Below are 20,021 nucleotides of genomic sequence, written 5' to 3'. Positions count from 1 at the left end.
GCAACAACAACAGCAGCAGGAAGAGCAGCCGCAGCAGCAACAGCAGCACGAGGAGCAGCAACAGCAGCAGAAGCAGCAGCAGCAGCAGCCCTTTGTCGCTCTTTCCCGTGTTGCAGCACTAATGGAACAATGTGGAAAGCTGCTGCAGCAAATCCCCGGAAGCACTCTAACTGTTCCCCCAGTGCTGCCGCTGCTGCTGCTGCCGCTCACAGGCGGCGGCGATTTGCGGCTGCCGCAAGTGCTGCTGCTGCGTGCTGCTGCTCCGCGGCCGCTGTCTCCTGCGCCAGAGCCTGCGCTGCAACAGCAGCAGCAGCAGCAGCAGCAGCAAGAAGAGCAGCAGCAGGATGGGGTGGCGGCTTCAAAGGGGCAGACAGCTCTGCTGCCGCAAGCCTTTCTTGCGGCGCACCAGCTAAAGCATCTCCAGCAACAACAGCAGGAGCTGCTGCTGCAGCAGCAGCTGCAGCAGCAGCAGCAGCAGACGGATCTCAGTGAAGAGCAGCAAGCTCCGACGTCTGATGTAGGGCAGCAGGCAGCTGCAAGCTGCACTGTGGCAGCTGTTGCGTAGTTGCCGCCTTTGCTGCTGCTGCGGCAGCTAGCCATATCTGCTGCTGCTGCTGCTGCTGCTGCATACAGGCTTCTGACGTCACTGCATGCAGCGAGGAAGAGGAGCTGCAGCTGCCGCTGGTGGAGGAGCAGCAGCAGCAGCAAAGCCGCACAGTCTCCGCCTCAGAGGCGCTGCAGATATCAGCTCTTGCGCAGTGGGCCACGCTGCTGCTGCTGCTGCTGCTGCTGCTGTGTTGTGTTGCTTGCGTTCTTGCTGCTTCGGGTACTGTTAAGGCTTGTTTTGGTCGTGCTGCTGCCTCTGCTTTTGTGCTGCTGCTGCTGCTGCTGCTTTTTGCAAGTGCGCCTCTCCACGCGAAGAACCCCTGGGTACAACAGCAGCAGGTGCTGCTGCTGCTGCTTTTGCTGCCGCAGGGCTCAATGCCTTCTAGCCTCAGTTGACGAAGCAGCTTATTCGCCGCTGCTGCCTGCAGCAGAGACAGCAGCTCGCCTTGTAAGCAACAGCGGCAGCGGCAGCAGCAGCAGCAGCAGCAGCCTGAAATGCAGCAGCAGCAGCCTGCAAACTTTCATTGCTGCCGTTCTTTGATTCAGCTTGCTGCTTTGATTTGCTGCTGCAGCTCTAGCTTGCCCCCCTTCTCCTGTGCTTCTTTGAGGTCTTTCCATATGTTGCTGCTGTGGCTGCTGCTGCGGTTGCTGCTGCTGCTACGGGTTGCTGCTGCTGCAGGCATTCCTTGGAGAGCTCTCAGCAGCTGTTCGTCTTTGCTGCTGCTGCTCACTGAACCCTTTGGGGGCCTTCCACGCTTTTATTTACTGCGCTCTGAGATCCACAGCAAAAGTAGGCAGCAGCAGCAGCAGCAGCAGCACCTGCAGCAGCAGCAGCAACAGCAGGAGCAGCAGCAGCAGCAGCGGGAGCGGCAACAGCACCATACCAGCATTACTGGAAGCTGTTTCCTACTTTTGGGCTGCTGCTGTGCTGCGGTGCTTTCAGGGAGAGGCGGCACAGCAGCAGCAGCAGAAGCAGCAGCAGCAGCAGCAGCAGGGTAGACAAGAGCGCAGCCGATGGGATGAGTTGCTGCTACACCTCGAGAGACACTGGAAGCTCTTGGCAGCAAAAGATGCGTCGCTGCAGCCTTTTGCCCTTGTGGGACTCAAAGGAGCTGCTGCTGCTGCAGCAGCACCAGCAGCAGCAGCAGCAGCAGCAGAGCGTGCAAAGGCCCAGCGACTTTTCGCAGCGCTGCAGCAGCAGCTACAGTCTCTTGCTGTTCTTTTGGGGCCTCAGCGAATACCTGCCCAAGTCGTACGTGGCACAGCCCAGCAGCAGCAGCAGCAACAGCAGCAGCAGCAGCAGCAGCCTGCAGCAAACCTACACTTTTGCTGCAGGCATATGCATATTACTTTGAAACAGAGAGCCTGGAGTTGTGCATAGCCCCACTGGGACCCCTTTTTGCTGCTGCTGCGGCTGCTGCTGCACTTTCAACTGCTGCTGCTGCTGCTGCTGCTGTTGTGGCTTCGCTTGTTGTTGAGGCGCCCGGCTAAGCTAAGTGTTCCAGTGTGTGTGCGGGTTTGCTGCTGTGCTGCTGCTGCTGCTACTGCTGCCGCTGCTGCTGCTTCAGCTGGCATTTCTACAAGACAAACTCGACGAAGAAGGTGGGCTGGCCCGTCTGCCGCAGCTGCTGCTGCAGGGCCGCCTGGAGGCAGCAGTGCTGCTGCTGGAGAAGCACGTAGCAGCAACAGCAGCAGCAGCAGCAGCAGCGGCAACAGCAGATGGCATTAGGCAGGAGGCCGCGCTGAGAGAGCAGCGAGAGGCGACACGAGAGCTGCAGATGCAAGCAGCAGCACTGGCCCAGGTATTTGCTGCTGCTGTTGTTCCTGCTACTGCTGCTGCTGCTGCTGCTGCGGTTGCTGCTCCTATTGCCGATGCTGCTGCTGCTATTATGGTTGCTACTGCTGCATTTCTCTGCTGCTTCTGAGCACTGCAAACACGCGCTTGTGCTGCAGCCTTTGCTGCGTTTGCTGCTGCAGCTACGCACTGCGGTGCTGCAGCAGCAGCCGCTGCTGCTGCCTCGGCTGCAGCAAACCCTCCTCAAAGCGGTAAGAAATTTTCTTCCTTTTGCTGCTGATTAAAAGTTGAATTAAAGTAGCGGCAAACGGAGCAGCTGCTGCTGGCGGAACTGCTGCAGGGGAATCAGCAACAGCAGCAGCAGCAGCAACAGCAGCAGCAGCAGCAGCAGCAGCCGTTTATTACACACTCGCAGTTGCGTTCTGTTGCAGATGCAGCACACAGGCGCAGCAAAGCTTGACGTTGCAGACACTGCATTTTGCCCATCTGCTGCTGCGCTGCTGCTGCTCTGCTGCTGCTGCTGTTGCTGCTTCAGGGGGAACTTATGAGCCCTGGGGTGCTTTCTGGGGGCCAGGGTCTGGCTGCTGCTGCTTCGCCATGTGGGGCCCCTTGTTTGCTGCTGAGTGCGCAGCAGCAAGAGCAAGTTTAGTTTTTGCTGCTGCTGTTTTCTCCCTCTTATCAGCCGCACATCTGTTTGCCGTCCTGAGCCGCTGCTGCAGCAGCAGGAGCAGCTACAGCAGCAGCAGAAGCAGCACCAAAAGATGCAACTGCGCCAGAAGCAGCAGCTGCTGCCGCAGCAGCAAGCGCAGCTGCTGCAGCAGCAAGAGCAGCTGCTGCAGCAGCAAGAGTAGCTGCTGCAGCAGCAAGAGCAGCTGCAGCAGCAGCAGCAGCTGCTGCTGCTGCAGCTGCGCGGGCGCGTTTATCCCCTCATCTTGTCTATTTGCTTTCATCGTTTCAATAGGGATTAGAGTTGTAAAACTTTGTCCATTTGTTATGAAGCAGCAAAAGCCGTTTTGTTAGCTAGGGTTTAGGGTTTGGGGTTTAGGGTTTAGGGTTTACGGCCTGGGGATTCAGGTTTAGGTTTCGTGCAGGTGAAATGTTCGCTGCCACAGCAGCAGCAGCAGCAACAGCAGCAAACGACCTAGAGGCAGCACATGTAGTTTGCTTTACGCTAGCAGCAGCTGGAGCGGACCAAATCTGCTGCAGCTGCTGCAGCAAACCGAATCTGTGTGGGGCCCCACAGCCGCTGCTTCTGCTGTTCTGCTGAGCCCCAGCAGAAGCAGAAGCAACTTTGGCGACGGTTTAGTTTCTTCTTTGCTGCTGCAGCAGCAGCAGCAGCAGCAACTTCGTGAGCTGCTGCAGGGACTCGCGAGGCGGCTGTAAGGAGAGCGCTAGCAGCAGGAGCAGAAGCAGTACTGTTTGCTGTCTGGTTGGGTATTTGCTGTTGCAGCAGCAAGTAGCAGCAGCAGCAGCCTCGTGAGTTGCTGCAGCAGCTCACGTGGCTGCTGCCGCTGCTTCTGCTGCTGCTTGTGCTGCTGCTGCGTCTGCTGCAGTTGGCCTGCAGCTGCTGTCCTCCTGATATTCTTTGGGATAAAATGACTCATTTTGCCTTCAATTTGAATTCTATTTTTAAATTTAAATAAATAAAAAGGAATATTTGTAAATAAATAAACAAATGATGAAAATTCTTTCTAAAAACTCCAGTAGACCGAGGCTGCGCCGACACCGCGGCGGCTCAGCAAAGCCTCCCAAAGGCTCTTTGGGGCAAATTAATTGCTAAAATGATTTAAATTAAATAAAACTAGATTAAAATAAATAAATAAATAAATAAATTTGATAAATAAATGAACCAATAAAACCATTTTAGCCGAAACGCAGCAGCTGTCGGCACACCCGGGGGGGGCCCCAGCGCAGCGCGGACTTGAGCAGCGGGCTGCTGCCTCGGAACTTCGTTTTAAAGTCAAATAAATTGAAATTAAATAAATTAATTAAACAAATTAATTTAAATTTGAATTATTAAATCGAATTTTATTCAAAACTGCTTCGCTTTAAGCCCCCCGCTGCCAGCAGCGAAACCGCGCGGTCCGCCTAGTGGACCCAGCAGCAGCAGCAGCAGCAGCAGCGCTTTAGACCGGCTTTTTAGCAGTTTCTTCTGTTTATTTTTAATTAAAATACCAACTAATGCATTTAATTCCTTTTTAAAAAGACACAGACTCCGCCCGGCCGCTAGGGGCCTCCTCGTGCTGCAGCGGGGGCCCCCCAGCTCAGGGAGGCCCCGTTTCTGCTGCTGCTGCTGCTGCTGTTGCTGCTGCTGCTGCTGCATTGATGATGGAAAGCCTTCCTCGGGCCCCCCGGGCTTCCGAGGTGGTTATCAGACTGAAGCTAGTAATAGCAGCTGAGTACAAGCTAGGCGCGCGCAGCAGCAGCAGCAGCAGCAACAGCAACGGTGAGAGCAGCAGCAGCAGTGAGAACAGCAGCAGCAACAACAACTGCCCAAGCAGCAGCAACATCTGCAGCAGCTGGCTGCCTCTGTCCGACTTCCTTCCCTCCGCTAGAGAAGCAGCGGGCGCAGCAGCAGCAGCAACAGCAGCAGCAGCAGCAACAGCAGCAGCAGCAGCAACAGCAGCAACAGCAGCAACAGCAGCAGCAGCATGCACCGAGAGCCCCCCTCCAGCAGCAAACCTGCCGCCTCCACGGCTATTTTTGGGTAAGCTGCTGCGCTGCAGCAGGTCCCTTAAAGGCTGCTGCAGCAGCAATGTATCTGTTGCAGCAGGAATACGCTGCAGCAGCACCGCCTTAGCAGCAAACGCAGCAGCAAATCTAAATGCAGCCTTTATATCTTTACCTTACATGTTCATGCATATGTGTTTATGTATATTTATATATTTAAAAATAAATACATACAGAGGAATAAATATTAAGACAAAATATACTGCTGCTGCTGCACTTGCTGCTGCTGCTGCTGCTGCTGCTGCTGCTGCTGAAACAACAGGTCAACTGGTTGCAGCAGGCAGCGCCGTGAGGGGCGTCAGCAGCGGCCAGCTGCTGCTGGCAGCAGCAGGTGTGGGGCCGCAGCAGCAGTTCCAGGGGCAGCTCCTATTTTGTGTCTTCTCTGCATGCGGTGAGACTGCAGCAGCAGCAGCAGCAGCAGCAACAGCAGAGGTTGCATCGGTAGGCCCGGTTTTGTGTAGGGTATGAGCGTGTTTTTCTCCGTGTGTGTTTTGTAGTCAAAGGGGAGTTGCTGTTGCTGCTGCTGCTGCTGCTGTTGCTGCTGCTGCTGGTCGTGCTGCACCCGCCATATTGCAGCTAGCTGCAGACATGCAAGCAGCAGCAAATACAGTCAGAAGCTGCTGCAGTTGCTGCAGCCAGTTTGAGTACCAGTGGCTTCTGTCGCTACGCTTGCTGCTGCAGCTGCTGCTTCTGCTGCTGCTGCTGCTTGTTGCTGCTGCTGCAGTGCCTCTGCCTCCTGACATTGTTGATAAGCTGTTGCTCTGCGGCGGCTTATCTAAGGAGCAGCGACAGCAGCAGGAGCAGCAGCAGCAGCAGGAGCAGCAGCAGCAGGAAAATAGGCTGCCCGAGCCGCAGCAAGATGAGCGTCTGCATGCACTACAGCAGCAGCAGCAGCAGCAACAGCTGCTGCAGCAAGAGGAGCTGGAGGCCTTGGCTTGCTCTTTGTCCCGGCTGCCGCACTTAGTGGAGGGGCTGGAATGTAATTTTTTTGCAAATTTGCCGTTTTTTCCCGATAAATATATTTAATTATGATTTATAATTAATTATTATTCATTATTTATTGTTTAAAGTCTTTTTAAATTCAAAAGTGGTCACAATTCAGCGCCGCAATTGAAATTTCGATTTGCGCATTCCGCTGTTCGCTGGGGTGTATGTACACCTCGCTGGAGTATACACTCGGCGCCTTCTCGTCCATTTTTGTTCGTTTTTGAATTCTTTTGAATCATTTTAAATTATTTTTGAATTATATTTATTTATTTTTTATTATATTTTATAATTGAATGCAATTTGTTCGCTTTTCGAGCACTTTCGAGCTGCAGGCTGCACTCTGAAGCTGCGGCCGCGTGAAGGCGACTTCGTGGGGCTTTGCTGCAGCAGAGTTGTGGGTCTTTTTATTTATTTATTTATTTATTTATTTTTATTTTATTTATTTAACTTCATTTTACTTTATTTGGTTTTAATTTGCCTTTTATTTAAAGTTTATTTTAAATTGTTTAATTGTTAATCCTTTATACTCAATATAATTCTCCCTCATTTATTTGCCTTTTGGCCTTATTAGCTTTTTGATTTTTTATTTATACTTCTTGGTTGTATTTCCTTTTCATTTAATTCTTTTGCTGTTTTGTTTCTTCATTTTTCATTTATTCATTTATTTATTTATTTATTTATTTATTTATTTATTTAGTTATTCATTTTTTTTTCAGGAAGATGTTGCAGAACTTCTTTTTTGGCTGTTGCCGGTGAAGGCCCAAATTTTCGTTTTCGCTCTCTTTGCTGTAAAGCATTAAAAACAAAATTTAAAATTAAATTAAATTAAAATTAAAAATTGAATTAAATTAAATTAAGCTAAAATTAAATTAAATTGACCTAAATCAAACTAAAAAGAAGTTGAAATAAAGAAACAAAGAATGATTTAAAGAGGTTAAAGAGATTAAGGAGATAATTAAAAATCAAATAAAAAAGAAAAAAAGATTTTAAACATTTCAAGATTTGATTAAAAAGGAAAAACGTTGATAAGCTATTTTTTCTCCTCTTTGTTTCTTTTTTATTTCCTTTTTCTTTCCTGATTCTTTTATTTTTTTGCTTCCTTTTATTTCTTGTTTCTTATTTCTACTTCTTTTTTCTTATCTTTATTTCTTGTTTCCTCTTTTTGTTTCTTTTTTCTTGTTTTTATTTCTTTTTTCTTCTTTTCATTTCTTTTTTCTTATATCTCACTTCTTTTTTTCATCTTTTTAATTTCTTTACTCCTCTTTTTGGTTTCTGTTTTTCATTCCTTTTTTTCTTTATCTCTTTTGTTTTTTTGTTCTTCTGTTTTGCTTTCTTTCTACTTTTCTCTTTTCGTTTATTTTTTTTTAATTACTTTTAATTCTAAACTTCTAATTGATAATTTCATAATTTACAGTTTATAATTCACAATGTATAATTTAAAACCAATACTTTATAATTTATAACCTTTACTTTTTATTTTTTATTTTTTATTTTTATTTTTATTTTTTTTGTTTTTAGGACTTTTCCGCTTTTGCTGCGATGCTGTCGAAGCCGCCTTTGCAGCTTTTGAAAGACAAAAGTAGAAAACTTTTATTTTTATTTTAATTTATTCTTAATTAATTAATTAATTAATTTAATATGACTAATTCATTTAATTTAATTAATTTATTTAATTGGTTTAATTGGTTTAACTTAGTTCACTTATTTAATTATTCGATTTATTTCATCTATTCATTTAATCTATTTTCATTAATTTCTCTTTTATTGAATATTTATTTATTCATTTATTTATATTTTTATTTTGCAAGAAATTGTCTATTTATTAAACTAATTGAGTTGTTTATTTACTTGTTCACTTCTGTGCTTCTGCTTTTCAAGTTTGTCTCCTTTCTGCTGCTGCTGCTGCCCCCTTTAGCGACAGTTGCTGCTGCTGCTGCTGCTGCTGCTGTTTGTCTTCTTTAGCAGCAGTTGCTGCTGCTGCTGTTTCTCTGGACTGCATATGCTGCATTTGCGTCTCATCTTAGATTCTATTTTTCTGCCTCTTTCGTCTCCTTTTGCCATTCTGGCTGCTGCTGCTGCTGCTGCTGCTGTTGCTGCTACTTGTCTTTTAATCTCTTTAATTTATTCTTTTTGTTCTTTAAATGTCCTCAGTCTTTTTGCTGCCAGCAAATGCCAAAAGTTTAAAAGCAGCAGCTTTAAAGGCCTCTGGGGGCGTGGGCCTAAGCCACTTGCTAGTGGTGCCTGCTGCAGCAGCAGCGCTGCAGCAGCAGCTGCAGCAGCAGCAGCAGCAGCAGGGTAGCAGCAGCAGAAGCAGCGAAGCATGCAGAAGCATAATGTCGCTGCTGCTGCTCTGCCTCGGCCCGGGGGGCACTCTAGTCAGCGGCAGCAGCTTAGAAGGAATGGATGAAGAAGAAGCAGCAGCAGCACTTGCTGCTGCTGCTTCTGTTTCTTTCTACAGCCCCCAAGTGCTGGCCCAAACTCAGCCCGGCTCGCAGCTCCGTAGGCCTGCATGCATGCATGCGCCCGGGTGTACGTACACCGCAACTTGTGGGGTGTACGTACACCTCAAAACGGCGGAGTCGGCTTTTTTAATGGTCTTTTTGGAGATTTTTATTTGTTGAAACGTTCCGCAGTTCTCCTTTCTGCTGCATTGCTTTTGCTTCCTCTTTTCCTGCTGCTGCTGCTGCTGCTGTTTTATCCGTTTTTCTGCTGCTGCTGGCAGAGCCGAGCAGCTCCTGAGGTCGCCGCCGCGTTTGCTTTGATTACTTTGAACTATTTAATTTATTTTAATTAGTTTGATTTAATTTAGTTACGAATAAATTTATTTATTTTATTTCTTTTATTTGCCATTTTCGCAGACTTTCTCGTCGAGGCCCTCAACGCCCTCAGCCACTTCGCTGAGACGCCGCCGGGGAATTCAGAAAAGATAATTTTTGCAAAAGAGGTAAAGTGTTGAATTAAAAAAATTAAGTAAATAATTAGTTTAATTAAATTAAATTAAATTAGTGCAATTAAATTAAATTAAATGAATTATATTAAATTAATTTATTGGATTGGTCAAGTTAGTTCAATAAATGGAGTGAAGAAATGGGGAGGGCAGCTGCAGTAGAACGAACAGGAAAAATAACTCAAGTGGAAAGAAATAATAAAATTAAAATAAATAAATAAATAATAAATTTAATAATTAATTTATAAAAAACTGGTGCAAATAAGGAAGCGACAGGCGAGAGGAAATATTAAAAAAAATTAAAAATTTAAATAAAAAGTTTCCTCACGAGCCCTACTCAGCTGTCTGTACACCTCGCGCTGAGGAGTTGCTGAACAGTCTAAAAAAAATAAAAGAAATGTAAACAAAAATAAAACATAAACAAAAGATAAACAAAAGATAAATAAAAGAATTAAACGGCGAAAGCCATTTGTTGTTTGGAGCAGTGCGGGGTGTACGTACACCTGAGGAACTGGGGTGTACGTACACCTGAGCAGCTCGGGGAGAGGGCTGAGGTGTACGTAAACCCCACGCTGTGCGCTGCGCTGGCTGCAGAACTCTCAGGATTTAAATGAAATCACTCTTAATTTATTTTCTCCAGTTTGTCTTTTTGTGGGGAGGCCTTTGGGCCCGCAGCCCTAGCCCGCGGGGTGTACGTACGCCTGGGCTCCGAAACTCACGAACAAATAAATCCACCCACAGACCCGCAAACCCTAAACCCCAAACCCTAAACCCTAAACCCTCGAGCTTGAGAAGCCAAACCCTCAGCTACAAACCCTAAAAGAGCGCCTGGAGGCGCCCCAAGCCGTCTCGCCTGTACCGAGTCGCGGCTGGGTGAGGGTTTAGGGTTTAGGGTTTAGGGTTTAGCGACTTCAACGAATTCGATTTGTTTTTCTCATCATGGATTAATTTCGTTTTTATTTATTTCTTTTTATTTCTAAAACAAAAGGGCCAGCGCAAAGGAAAAGAACTCGGATCTTCCTGAGTCTTCAATCTGTAAAACATTTATCATTTAATTTATTTATTTTGTTTTAATATTTATTTCAAATATTAAAATAACATTTTATTTGATTACTTATTTTCATTTATTTATTTATTTTCATTTCCGCCGATTAGGCGCGCGCCTCCAACCCCAAACTCTCGCGCACACTTTCTGCGTCTTCTGCGATCTGCAGGAATTCGCAAACAATTAAATTATTAAAAAACATTTTGAATAAACCATATAATTTAATTAAAGCAAACAAATAAATAAATAAATAAATAAATAAATAAAATAATAAAGAATAAATCTGCCAAGCGACCCTCGTGAGCTGTCCGAGAAACAAAACGGATTCTCGGGTGTACGTACACCCCACGCACGGCAGTCTGTAAGCACTAGACGAGGACTTTGGAAGCTCGAATAAACGAAAAACCAAATAAATAAATGAATAAATTGATAATTAATTAAACAAATGAAATGAATTAATTAATTAAATGGTTAAATCGACAACAAGCTGCACTTACGAGGTCCTTGTGCCCCGCAAAAAGAAAAGGGTTTAAAGGCGACAAAGAAACGTCACAAAGATGATCATCGAGATCGTGAAAGTTCAAATACCTGAAAATAGAAAAAACAAGAATTCAATTATTCGTTTTTATCTTTTTTTCATTTTAAATCGACAAAATATATATATATACATATATATATAAATATGTATATGTATATATGTAGATGTACATGAACAACACCTATACATGCATACATATATATATATATGTATCACTCAGATATTTATTTATATTCTACCATAAACAAATGCATCTTGCATTTAAATCTTCTGCAAATGTGAAAGTAAATTAAAATGAATTAAAATGAATTTCTTTTGCATGCAGCAAAGGGCTTGGGTTTCCCCAGCTGTACGTACACTCCATTCACACTGCAGGTATAGCCACATATCATTTACGAGAAAATAAATATAAATAAATAAAGAAATAATGAAATATAAATAAAATATATAAATAAACACATTTATTTACCTATTTATTTATTTATTTGAGTGCATGCAAATGCATTTTACCAAAACTCAAAAAACTCCAAAACTTTCAACGAGCGCGCATGCGGTGTACATACACCCCAACTACAATGCATGCGCATGCATATACATATATATATTGAATTCTTTAATTATTTTAAGTTATGTTTAATTATTTTAAAGTATTTAATTTCTTTTTTGTTTTTTATTTTATTTTGACTCACATGTTATCTGCAATTGCTCTTTCTGCCAGCAGCAAAGCAGCTTTTGAACAGCGCACAGCTTCTGGGGGCAAGCTGGCCCACGAGGAGCCGCAGCAGGTCCAGAACTGCAGCAGCAGCAGCAGCAGCAGGTTGAATGGATTTTGAATTAAATGTTTTAATTAAATCTTTTTAATTTTAAACTTACTGTTGTCACCGGCTCATTCGTCGGCAGCTTCCGGAAGTCGAGCTGCAGGTGCACATACACCCCAAACCCTAAACCCTAAACCCTAAATTCAAAACTCTAAACCCTAAACCCTAAACCCTCAATTCAAGACCCCAGCCACTGCAGCAGAAAGGGCGACCCGCGCGGCCAGCAGCCAGTGCCTAGGGTTTAGGGTTTGTTAGGGTTTACTAGGGTTTACTAGGGTTTAGGGTTTAGGGTTTAGGGTTTGGCTGACGATGCACAGCAGCAGCTGGGGATAGTGCTGCCGCAGCACGCGGGCAATATGGGCAGCTTGTTTGTTGGGAGCAGCAGCAGCAGCAGCAGCAGCAGATTTTTCGGAAGTTAAGAAATCCGAATAATAAAATCCAACGATTTGGGGTTTGTAAGATTCCTTTAAATTCAAAAATGAAAGCAAAGAACCCTCTTTTGCTGCTGCTGCTGCTCCTGCTGCTGCTCCTGCTGCTGCTGCTGCGGCCTCCTCGTCGCAGAGGGCTTCAACCTGCGCAGCAGCAAATTTGAAAAAAATAAAGTCCAAAAAGTGCCAATTGAGGACCTTTAGTCCGAGCAGCAGCAGCAGCAGCAGCAGCAACATTGCTGCAGTAGCAATGAAGCAGCAGCACGGCAGCAGCAATGAAGCAGCAGCATTGCAGCAGCAGCAGAAGCATTACAGCAGCAACACTGAAGCAGTAGCAGCACTGAAGCGGCAGTATTGCAGCAGCAGCAGCAGCAGCATTGCAACAGCATCATTGCAGCAGCAGCAGCACTGTAGCAGCAGTAGCAGCATTGAAGCACCGGCAGCATTGCAGCAGCATTGCAGCAGCATTGCAGCCGCAGCACTGCAGCAGAAGCATTCCAGCAGCAACACTGCAGCAGCAGCACTGCAGCAGCAGCAGCACTGCTGCAGCAGCAGCACTGCAGCAGCAGCATTCCAGCAGTAGCAGAGCAGCAGCACTGCAGCAGCAGCACTGCAGCAGCAGCAGCACTGCAGCAGCAGCACTGCAGCAGCAGCAGCACTGCAGCAGCTGCAGCAGCTGCAGCACTGCAGCAGCTGCAGCACTGCAGCAGCAGCAACACTGCAGCAGCTGCAGCACTGCAGCAGCAGCAGCACTGCAGCAGCTGCAGCACTGCAGCAGCAGCAGCACTGCAGCAGCAGCACTTACGAGTTCGACTCCGAGGCGCAGCTGGGGGTGCAGCATGTGGGTGTGCAGCAGCGGGACGGCGTCCGCAACAAGAACAGCATTTGCTGCTGCTGCTGCTGCTGCTGCTGCTGCTGAGGGTCTCTTTTTTGAACTGGAATTAAAATTAGAATTACTACTTGAATTTGAATTATTATTCAAATTACCATTTGAATTATTATTTGAATTATTATTTGAATTATTATTTGAATTTAAATTCAACTTCGAATTCCGCTTTTCTAATAACTCCCCAGGGCCCAGCAGCAAACCACAAACTGCCTGCTGGTGATGCCGCACTGCATGCAGCAGCATTTTCCCGTAAGCAGCAGCAGACACAAACGCCCCACACGCCTGCGACATCCTGCTGCTGCTGCTGCTGCCGTTGCTGCTGCTGCTGCTGTCGCTGTTGCTGCTGCTGCTGTTGCTGTTGTTGCTGCTGCTGCTGCTTTTGTTGCTGCCGATTCTGCTGCTGCTGTTACTGCTGCTGATGCTGCTGCTGCTCTCGCCGCTGCTGCCGCTGCTGCTGCTGGGGTGCTGCTGCTGCGGTGCTGATGCAGGGGTGCTGGGGGGCTGCTGCAGGGCTGCTGCTGCAGGGATGCAGCTGCTGCGCTGCTGCGGGACTGGTGTTGCGCTGCTGCAGGGCTGCTGCTGCGCTGCTGCGCTGCTGCGCAGCTGGTGCTGCAGCGCTGCTGCTGAAGGGTGCTGCAGCAGCAGCAAAGGTGAAGAGAAGCAGCTGAGACCCGCGGAGAGGGGGACGGAGCAAGACACAGCAGCAGCTGCAGCGGGAAGGAGAATGAGAGACTAAAAAGGAAATAAAAAGAAGAAAAGGAAAAAATGAAATATTTCAAATTGGAAAGAACTCGAGCTGCTGCGTTCGGGTGTCTGGACAGTTGCGTCTTGCTGCTTCCTTCTCGAGCTGCTGCTGTTCGTGCTCCTGCAGCTGTCTGCTGCTCTGGGCCCCCAACTTTGCAGCAGAATAATAATAAATATAATTTAATTTAAATTAATTTATAATTCAACAACTTTTCCCTCTGTGCTGCAGTGATTCCAGCGCCTGCGGCTTTGGGGCTGCTGCGCTGGCAGCCTGGGGCCCCTGCTGCTGCTCGCCGCGCTCTTTGTGCAAAAATTTCGCCCAATTTGGGGAACTAAATGCAAAATATATTTTTAAATTCTTCTTTGGAGTTGTCTTTGCTGCCTTTTCGCTGCAGCAGCAGCAGCAGCAGCAGCAGCCGCAGCTGCGTTGAATCGCCCGCCGGCACACGGCGCCTAGCCATCTCGACTCGAGCCGGGGCCAGATTCAGTGTTTTCCGGCCTCTAAAGTGAGTTATTTTGGATTTAAATAAACAAATTAAATAAAAATAAATAAATAAATAAATAAAAAGGAAATAAAAGAGCCTTTGTAGCAGCAGAAACGCCCGCGAGGTCCCCTCTCCTCCCCTCCGGCGCCTGGCGTGGGTGGAAGCCCAACTGGCTGCTGCTGCTCTTTTTTCAAATTGTTTGAATTAATTTTAATTTAAAAACATTACATTAATTATATTAATTCCTTTTTATTCTTTTATTTCCAAGTTTCACCGCTGCGTGGGTCTATGGGCCAGCGCAGCCCCTGCAGTGCAGCAAGCCCAGGTGTGGGGTGTGTGGGAGCCAGTCCAGCAGCAGCAGCAGCAGCAGCAGCAGCGGCAGCACCAGGTCGGAGGCTGTGTTCAGGTTTGTTTGTTTGGTGTTCCTTGATTTAACGCGCTGCTGAAGGAAGCAGCAGCAGTAGCTGCAGCAGACAAAACTGCAGCAGCAGCAGCAGCAAGAGCCAGCAGGCGCCAGGGCGAGCCACAGGCGGGCGAGGGAGACAATCTGTTGCTGCTGCTGCTGCTGCTGCTGCTGCTGATTTCTTTCTTTTTGGGATTTGTTTGTTTGTTGAACAATTCCAGGTATTGAATTAAATCCTTTTCTTTAGTTTTTGGTCATTTCGCGTGATTTCTGCTGCTTTTTGCGCCTTTGCTGCAGCAGCAGCAGCAGCAGAACAGCAGCAACCGGACCCGCAGCAGCAGCAAGGCCCGCAGCAGCAGCAGACCTTCGCGCCTTCTTGGCAGCAGCAGCAACTGTTTTGTTTCTTCTTTATTTTATTTCTTTTTTCACAAAATGCCAAAACGCAAAAACGGAAATTCCCGCCGCAGCAAAAATCGGCTGCTGTCTCCTGACTCGGATGAGTTGCTGCTCTCGCCTCGCGCTGCAGCAGCACCTGCTGCAGCAGACGCAGCAGCAGCAGCAGCAGCAGCAGCAGCAGATGAAGCAACCCGCTGCGCCACCAGCCTCTCGGAGGAACCGGATGCCCCGGCCTTTGATCTGCAGCCGGCGCCCGCAGCACATGAGGAGCAGCAGCAGCAGGAGCAGCAGCAGCAACTGCAGCAGCAGCAGCAGGAGGAGGAGCAGCAGCAGCAGCAGGAGCAGCAGCAGCAGCAGCAGGGAAAGGAAGGGAACGCTGAAGCTGACGAGCAAGAGGGATGCGGCGCAGATAACAGCAGCAAAAGTTCTGCTGCTACAGCCGAAGAGGAGGACATGCAGCAGCAGCAGCAGCAGCAAGAGCTGCAGCAAGAGCAGCAGCAGCAACAACAAGAGCTGGAGGTTGCGGCTGTGGAGAGCACGCTGAGCACTGAAGACCTGCCGCCAGCCGCAGCAGCTGCAACAGCAAAGGCAGCAGCAGCAGGAGCAACAGCGACAGCAGCAGGAAAAGAGAAAGAGGAGCAGCAGCAAGAAGCCAAGAGTGAAGCAAAACAAGAAGCAAAAGAGACACTCAAAGCAGTGGAGGACAAGCAGCAGCAGCAGCAGCAACAGCAGCAAGAAGAGGCGCAAGAGCAGCAGCACGAAGCTCAGCAGCAGCAAGAAGCTCAGCAGCAGCAAGAAGCTCAGCAGCAGCTAGAGGAAGGGACGCTGCAGGAGCAAGAGCAGCAGCAGCAGCAAGAGCAGCAGCAGGAGCAGCTGCGCGCGAACTTGTCTAGCCCCGTGTCAGCAGCAACAGCAGCTACAGCAGCAGCAGCAACAGCAGCAGCAGCAACAGCAGCAGCAGCAACAGCAGCAGCAGATGGCGAACTAGAGGAGGAGGAAGGGACTGTCGCTGAGGAGCGGCAAGAGGCTGCAGCAACTGATGTCATTGCTGCTGCAGCTGCTGCTGCTGCTGCTGCTGCGGAGCCTGAGGAAACTGCTGCTGCAGCAGCAGCACTGCCTCCCCTCGAAACTGCTGATCTTTGCTGCTGCAAATCCATTGTCAGTGATTTTTGTGATGATGTACGCAGGCAGCTGCAGTCAGTGCTGCTGCTGCTGTTGCTGCTGCGGGGCTTTTGCTGCTGTTGCTGCTGCAGCTAAACGCCGCCTGCTGCTGGGGCTGGTCTGCGGCTACATTCAGCAGCAGCAGTGCTGCTGCTCCTTTTGCTGCTGCTGCTGCTGCTGCTTGGATTTGTTTTGCTGCTCTTGCTTCTCCATTGGCTGCAAACAAAGAAAACAAGAAGTGCTGCTGCTGCTGCTCGCTGCTGCGCATGCAGGTGCTGCAGCAGGAAGACAGCGTCTGCGGGCCCCGCAGCCGCAGCAGCACTTTTGCTGCTGCTGCTGCTACTTTTGGCCAGGAAATCCCAGCAGCAATTTGCAGCTATGTGGAGCAGGCGAGGGAGCAGGGCCTCGACGAGGCTTGCTTCTCTTGCTGCAGCGATGCTGCTGAGGGCTGTGAGCTGCTGCTGCTGCTGCTGCGTGTTTTGCTGCTGCTCGTTTTGCTGCTGCTGCTGCTGTTTGTGCGCAGCGGCAGCAGGTGCCTCAGTGCGGCAGCGCGTAGACTGCAGCAGCAGCAACGGCGCCAAGACACGCCCACAGTCCGCTGCTGCTGCTGCTGCTGCTGCTGTGTTTCAGGCTGGCCCACCACCCGCTTGCTGCTGGAGACTCTTCTTGCTGCTGGTGCTGCTGCTCTCGCGCTGCTGCACAAGCACAGAGAAGGCATAATTAATGGAGCAGCAAATATAGCATCTTCCACCTGGGCGTGCTTCAAAGTAAGTGACTTGCTGCTGCTGCTGCTGCTGCTGTGTCTGCTGCTGCCCTTGCTGCTGCTGCAGTCATCCTCTCCCCGCGGCGCCACCAGCCCCCCTGCTGCTGTTGCTGCTGCTGCTGCTGTGCAGGCGTGCATGCCGCCGTGCGTGCGCAGCGGGCCGGAGGCGCAGCAAAGCGCTGCTGCTGCTGCTGCTGCTGCTGCTGCTGCTGCTCCGCGGGCCCTGCGCAGCCCCTGGATTGCTGTGGGGAGTTCGAAAGAGATTTGGGGCCTTTCAAATGCCGAATGGACCCGCATGCATTCGAGGCCAGCAAATGAGGCCTTCTTTGCTGCGCTGCAGTCCGGCGTCAGCTACGCAGACCCTGCTGAGGTCTGCTGCTGCTGCTGCTGCTGCTGCTGTTGCTGCTGCTGCTGTTGAGCGCAGAGCCTGCGGGGACGAACACGTGTCTTGCTGTTGCTGCTGCTGTTGCTGTTGAGGTGGCTCCTGCGTTCTCGTCGTTCTTGCTGCTGCTGAATCCTTGCTGCTGCTGCTGTTGGCTCTGCTGCTGCTGCTGCTGTCCTGTGGGTCTTTTTGGATCATTTGACTTTGCTGCAGTTTGCTTCTAGATTTGCAGTGTCTGTACAGCTCCATTTACTGTTTTGCTGCCTGTCTTGCGCTTTTTTGCAGGCCCTAGAGGCCTCTACTGCAGCAGCAGAAGCAGCAGCAGCAGCAGCAGCACCTGCACTTTACAGCGAGCTGCCGCAGCCCCGCCCCATCGCGACCATTAATATTTTCTCTCGCCGCCAGAACAGCAGCAGATGAGAGTCTTGCTGCTGCTGCTGCTGCTGCAGGGGCCGGTACAGCTGCAGCAGCTAATCTAACAGCAGCAGGTTCTGTATAAGGTACAGCAGCAAAGCCCTGAGTAGTTCCAGCAGCAGCAGCAACAGCAGCAGGCAGCATGAAAGCAGCAGCAGGTCCAGTAGCAAGCTCCGCAGGTACACGACAGCAGCAGCAGCAGCAGCAGCAGAGGCTGCTGCTGCTGCTGCATTTGCAGCTGTCGAACTATTAGTGAATTTTATGTTTATTCCGGAGCTGCTGAGGTGTACGTACACCTCACATCGTCAAACGAGAACCAAACTTCTAGTCAATTTGTCATTTGTCGTTTGGAATAAATAGCATTTAAAAAGAGACTTCTTTATTTCTTTTTTAGAAATTAAATTAAAACTTTAATTTATTTAATTTCATCCCGAATGAATCCTTTTCGCTGCAAGTCGCCTGTAGGGCCATTGCTGCTGGCGGCGCAGCAAGGCTGTCGGCCAAATGCGGGAAAAAACGAATAAATAATCCATTAAATGAATTAAATGCATTTAAGTTTATTAAATCATTTTAGAAGTCCCAAAATTTGCAACAAATAAAACTAAAATTCGTCAAAAAGTGACCTTTTTAGACATCTTCCACACTCCCTCCGCTGTACGTACACCCGCGGGAATGCATGCGCCGGTTCTTTTGATCTTTTTGTTTATAAACCCAATTTATATATAAAATGTATATTATTCACCCAATATACATATATATGTATAATACATATATATATACTAGTATAATATATGTATATAAATATACAAGTTGGCAGCAGCACTGCACCAGAGATTTGCTGCAGCAAATCTTTAAAAAGTATTTATTCCGAAAATTAAAACTTGTTTGGATAGAAGCCTATTTGTTATTATTATTATTATTCACTATTATTCTTACTATTATTATTTTTATTATTATTACTATTTATTATTTTTTACTATCTTTATTATTGTTACTAATGTTATAGTATCATTATTACTTTTATTGCTATTATTATTTTTATTATTATTGTTACTATTATTATTACTATTATTATTAATTATTACTACTATTATTATAATTAATTATGAAATGCAATTTTGAAGAAGATTGGAGTTTGAAGATTTGTGAGGGAAATGGGGAAGTTTAGGAAAGTTGGATTTGGAGAAAAGGAGACTTTTTATAAAATGAAAGAAATAACAAAAGGGTTTTTGTTGAACAGAACGTTCGAGCTGTCTGTACACCCCGCGAAGGCTCTCGCCCAGAGAAGCCACGGGCTTCTTTTCACTTCTATTTTTTTTTCTTTTTGTTATGTTGCTAACTAAAAAACATCTTTCACGAATTTAAACAATTCACTGTTCTGTTGCTGCTGCAGCTGCTACTGCTGCTGCTGCAGCAGTAGCGGCTTCTCCAGCAGCAGCTGCTGCTGCTGCTGCAGCCGCTGCTGCTGCTGCTGCTGCCGCTGCTGCTGCTGCCGCTGCTGCTGCTGCTGCTGCTGCAGTCAGGGGAGAGGGTGGGCGAGGCTCGTGGGCTCCTCTGGAGGGGCGCAGAGGATTGAAATGAGCTGCAGCAAGAGCAGCAAAAGAAAACCGTGTTTATTCTTAAATGCATCTATATAAATAAACATAAATACACACACATATGCACGCATGGGCATTGTGAATATATATATAAATATATGCACTTAATATATATACATATATATGTATATAAATATAGTAATATACATATATATATATATATGTATGTATATTTGTGTGTATATACAGACATATATGTATATATATCCTCATATATATTTACAAGATATAATAAAGATATAAATAAATATATACATTCATATTATTTATATATTACATATAGATGGTACACTTGCAAACGGCAGCAGCGGCAACAAGACCGAAAGGCAGACCCAAAGGCAGCAAGAGCAGCAGCAGCACGAAGAGAGTTCTCTGGATATAAAGCAAAATAAAACAAAATTAAATTAAATTAAATTAAATTAAATTAAAAGTAATTGAAGACAAAGGCTCACTTCGTGCCAGTAATGCAGAGGAATTTGACAGGCAAATTCCAGGCCGCGGGCGTCCTTTCTCCTGAGGTGTACGTACACCCGAGCGCAGTGCACAAGTCAAGAGAACGGAAAGCTCTGAGTGCGGAATTGGCGTCAAAAACGCATTTAAATTAATTTAAAATGCATTATTAATCAATTAAAAGCCTTTTTGAATCACTTGAAGTGAAAATTCGGGCCAAAGAAGGGGAAAAAAGTGCGAAAAGTTTGGGGTGTATGTACAGCTCGCGCACCTTCGTATGTAGTGAACCCTCCAGAAGTGCAGCAGCCGCCAGAAGTTAAAAAGTCCCACGCCCATGTCTTTTCGCATTCTTTTTTCTTTTTCTGTTTCTTTCAAATAAGAAGGCGCAGAACCAGAAAGATCCAGCCCCGAAGCTGCTGCTTCCGCATGCAGCAAACGCTCC

The 20,021-nt window shown here is 47.4% G+C and overlaps 5 protein-coding genes across 5 annotated transcripts in view; 4 read left to right on the top strand and 1 right to left on the bottom strand.

Moving 5' to 3' along the window:
• Positions 1-3,252, top strand: part of ETH_00033415 (uncharacterized protein) — a gene marked incomplete at both ends in the record, with an annotated part of 8,948 nt that extends 5,696 nt beyond the window's left edge. Inside the window, 9 exons of the mRNA XM_013377864.1 lie at positions 117-517; positions 634-758; positions 976-1,054; positions 1,286-1,396; positions 1,550-1,858; positions 2,175-2,408; positions 2,584-2,652; positions 2,742-2,797; positions 3,084-3,252. Of these exons, the coding sequence (XP_013233318.1) occupies positions 117-517; positions 634-758; positions 976-1,054; positions 1,286-1,396; positions 1,550-1,858; positions 2,175-2,408; positions 2,584-2,652; positions 2,742-2,797; positions 3,084-3,252 (1,553 nt within the window). The remainder of the gene's footprint in view (positions 1-116; positions 518-633; positions 759-975; positions 1,055-1,285; positions 1,397-1,549; positions 1,859-2,174; positions 2,409-2,583; positions 2,653-2,741; positions 2,798-3,083) is intronic.
• A 1,474-nt stretch (positions 3,253-4,726) lies between these two features.
• ETH_00033410 (uncharacterized protein) lies at positions 4,727-6,157 on the top strand (the record flags this gene model as incomplete). The annotated part of the gene is made up of 3 exons (XM_013377863.1): positions 4,727-5,108; positions 5,394-5,522; positions 5,856-6,157. 3 exons carry the CDS (start codon positions 4,727-4,729, stop codon positions 6,155-6,157), a joined length of 813 nt encoding a protein of 270 aa, XP_013233317.1.
• Positions 6,158-12,144: 5,987 nt separating this feature from the next.
• ETH_00033405 (uncharacterized protein) lies at positions 12,145-12,477 on the top strand (the record flags this gene model as incomplete). The annotated part of the gene is made up of 1 exon (XM_013377862.1): positions 12,145-12,477. One exon carries the CDS (start codon positions 12,145-12,147, stop codon positions 12,475-12,477), a length of 333 nt encoding a protein of 110 aa, XP_013233316.1.
• Positions 12,478-14,847: 2,370 nt separating this feature from the next.
• Positions 14,848-17,537, top strand: ETH_00033400 (uncharacterized protein; the record flags this gene model as incomplete). Its single annotated transcript, XM_013377861.1, has 5 exons — positions 14,848-15,990; positions 16,245-16,422; positions 16,603-16,739; positions 16,866-17,105; positions 17,403-17,537. 5 exons carry the CDS (start codon positions 14,848-14,850, stop codon positions 17,535-17,537), a joined length of 1,833 nt encoding a protein of 610 aa, XP_013233315.1.
• A 1,513-nt stretch (positions 17,538-19,050) lies between these two features.
• ETH_00033395 (uncharacterized protein) overlaps positions 19,051-20,021 on the bottom strand; it is a gene marked incomplete at both ends in the record, with an annotated part of 9,117 nt that continues 8,146 nt past the window's right edge. Inside the window, 3 exons of the mRNA XM_013377860.1 lie at positions 19,051-19,113; positions 19,582-19,642; positions 19,851-20,021. The exon at positions 19,851-20,021 is cut by the window's right edge and continues 47 nt beyond it. Of these exons, the coding sequence (XP_013233314.1) occupies positions 19,051-19,113; positions 19,582-19,642; positions 19,851-20,021 (295 nt within the window). The remainder of the gene's footprint in view (positions 19,114-19,581; positions 19,643-19,850) is intronic.

Source organism: Eimeria tenella, genomic scaffold (assembly GCF_000499545.2).
Source record: "Eimeria tenella Houghton genomic scaffold, Eth_scaff64, whole genome shotgun sequence".
NCBI classification, from domain to species: Eukaryota; Apicomplexa; class Conoidasida; order Eucoccidiorida; family Eimeriidae; genus Eimeria; species Eimeria tenella.
The sequence above is the reverse complement of the archived record's forward strand: the minus strand, read 5'-3'. Positions and strand labels throughout refer to the sequence as shown.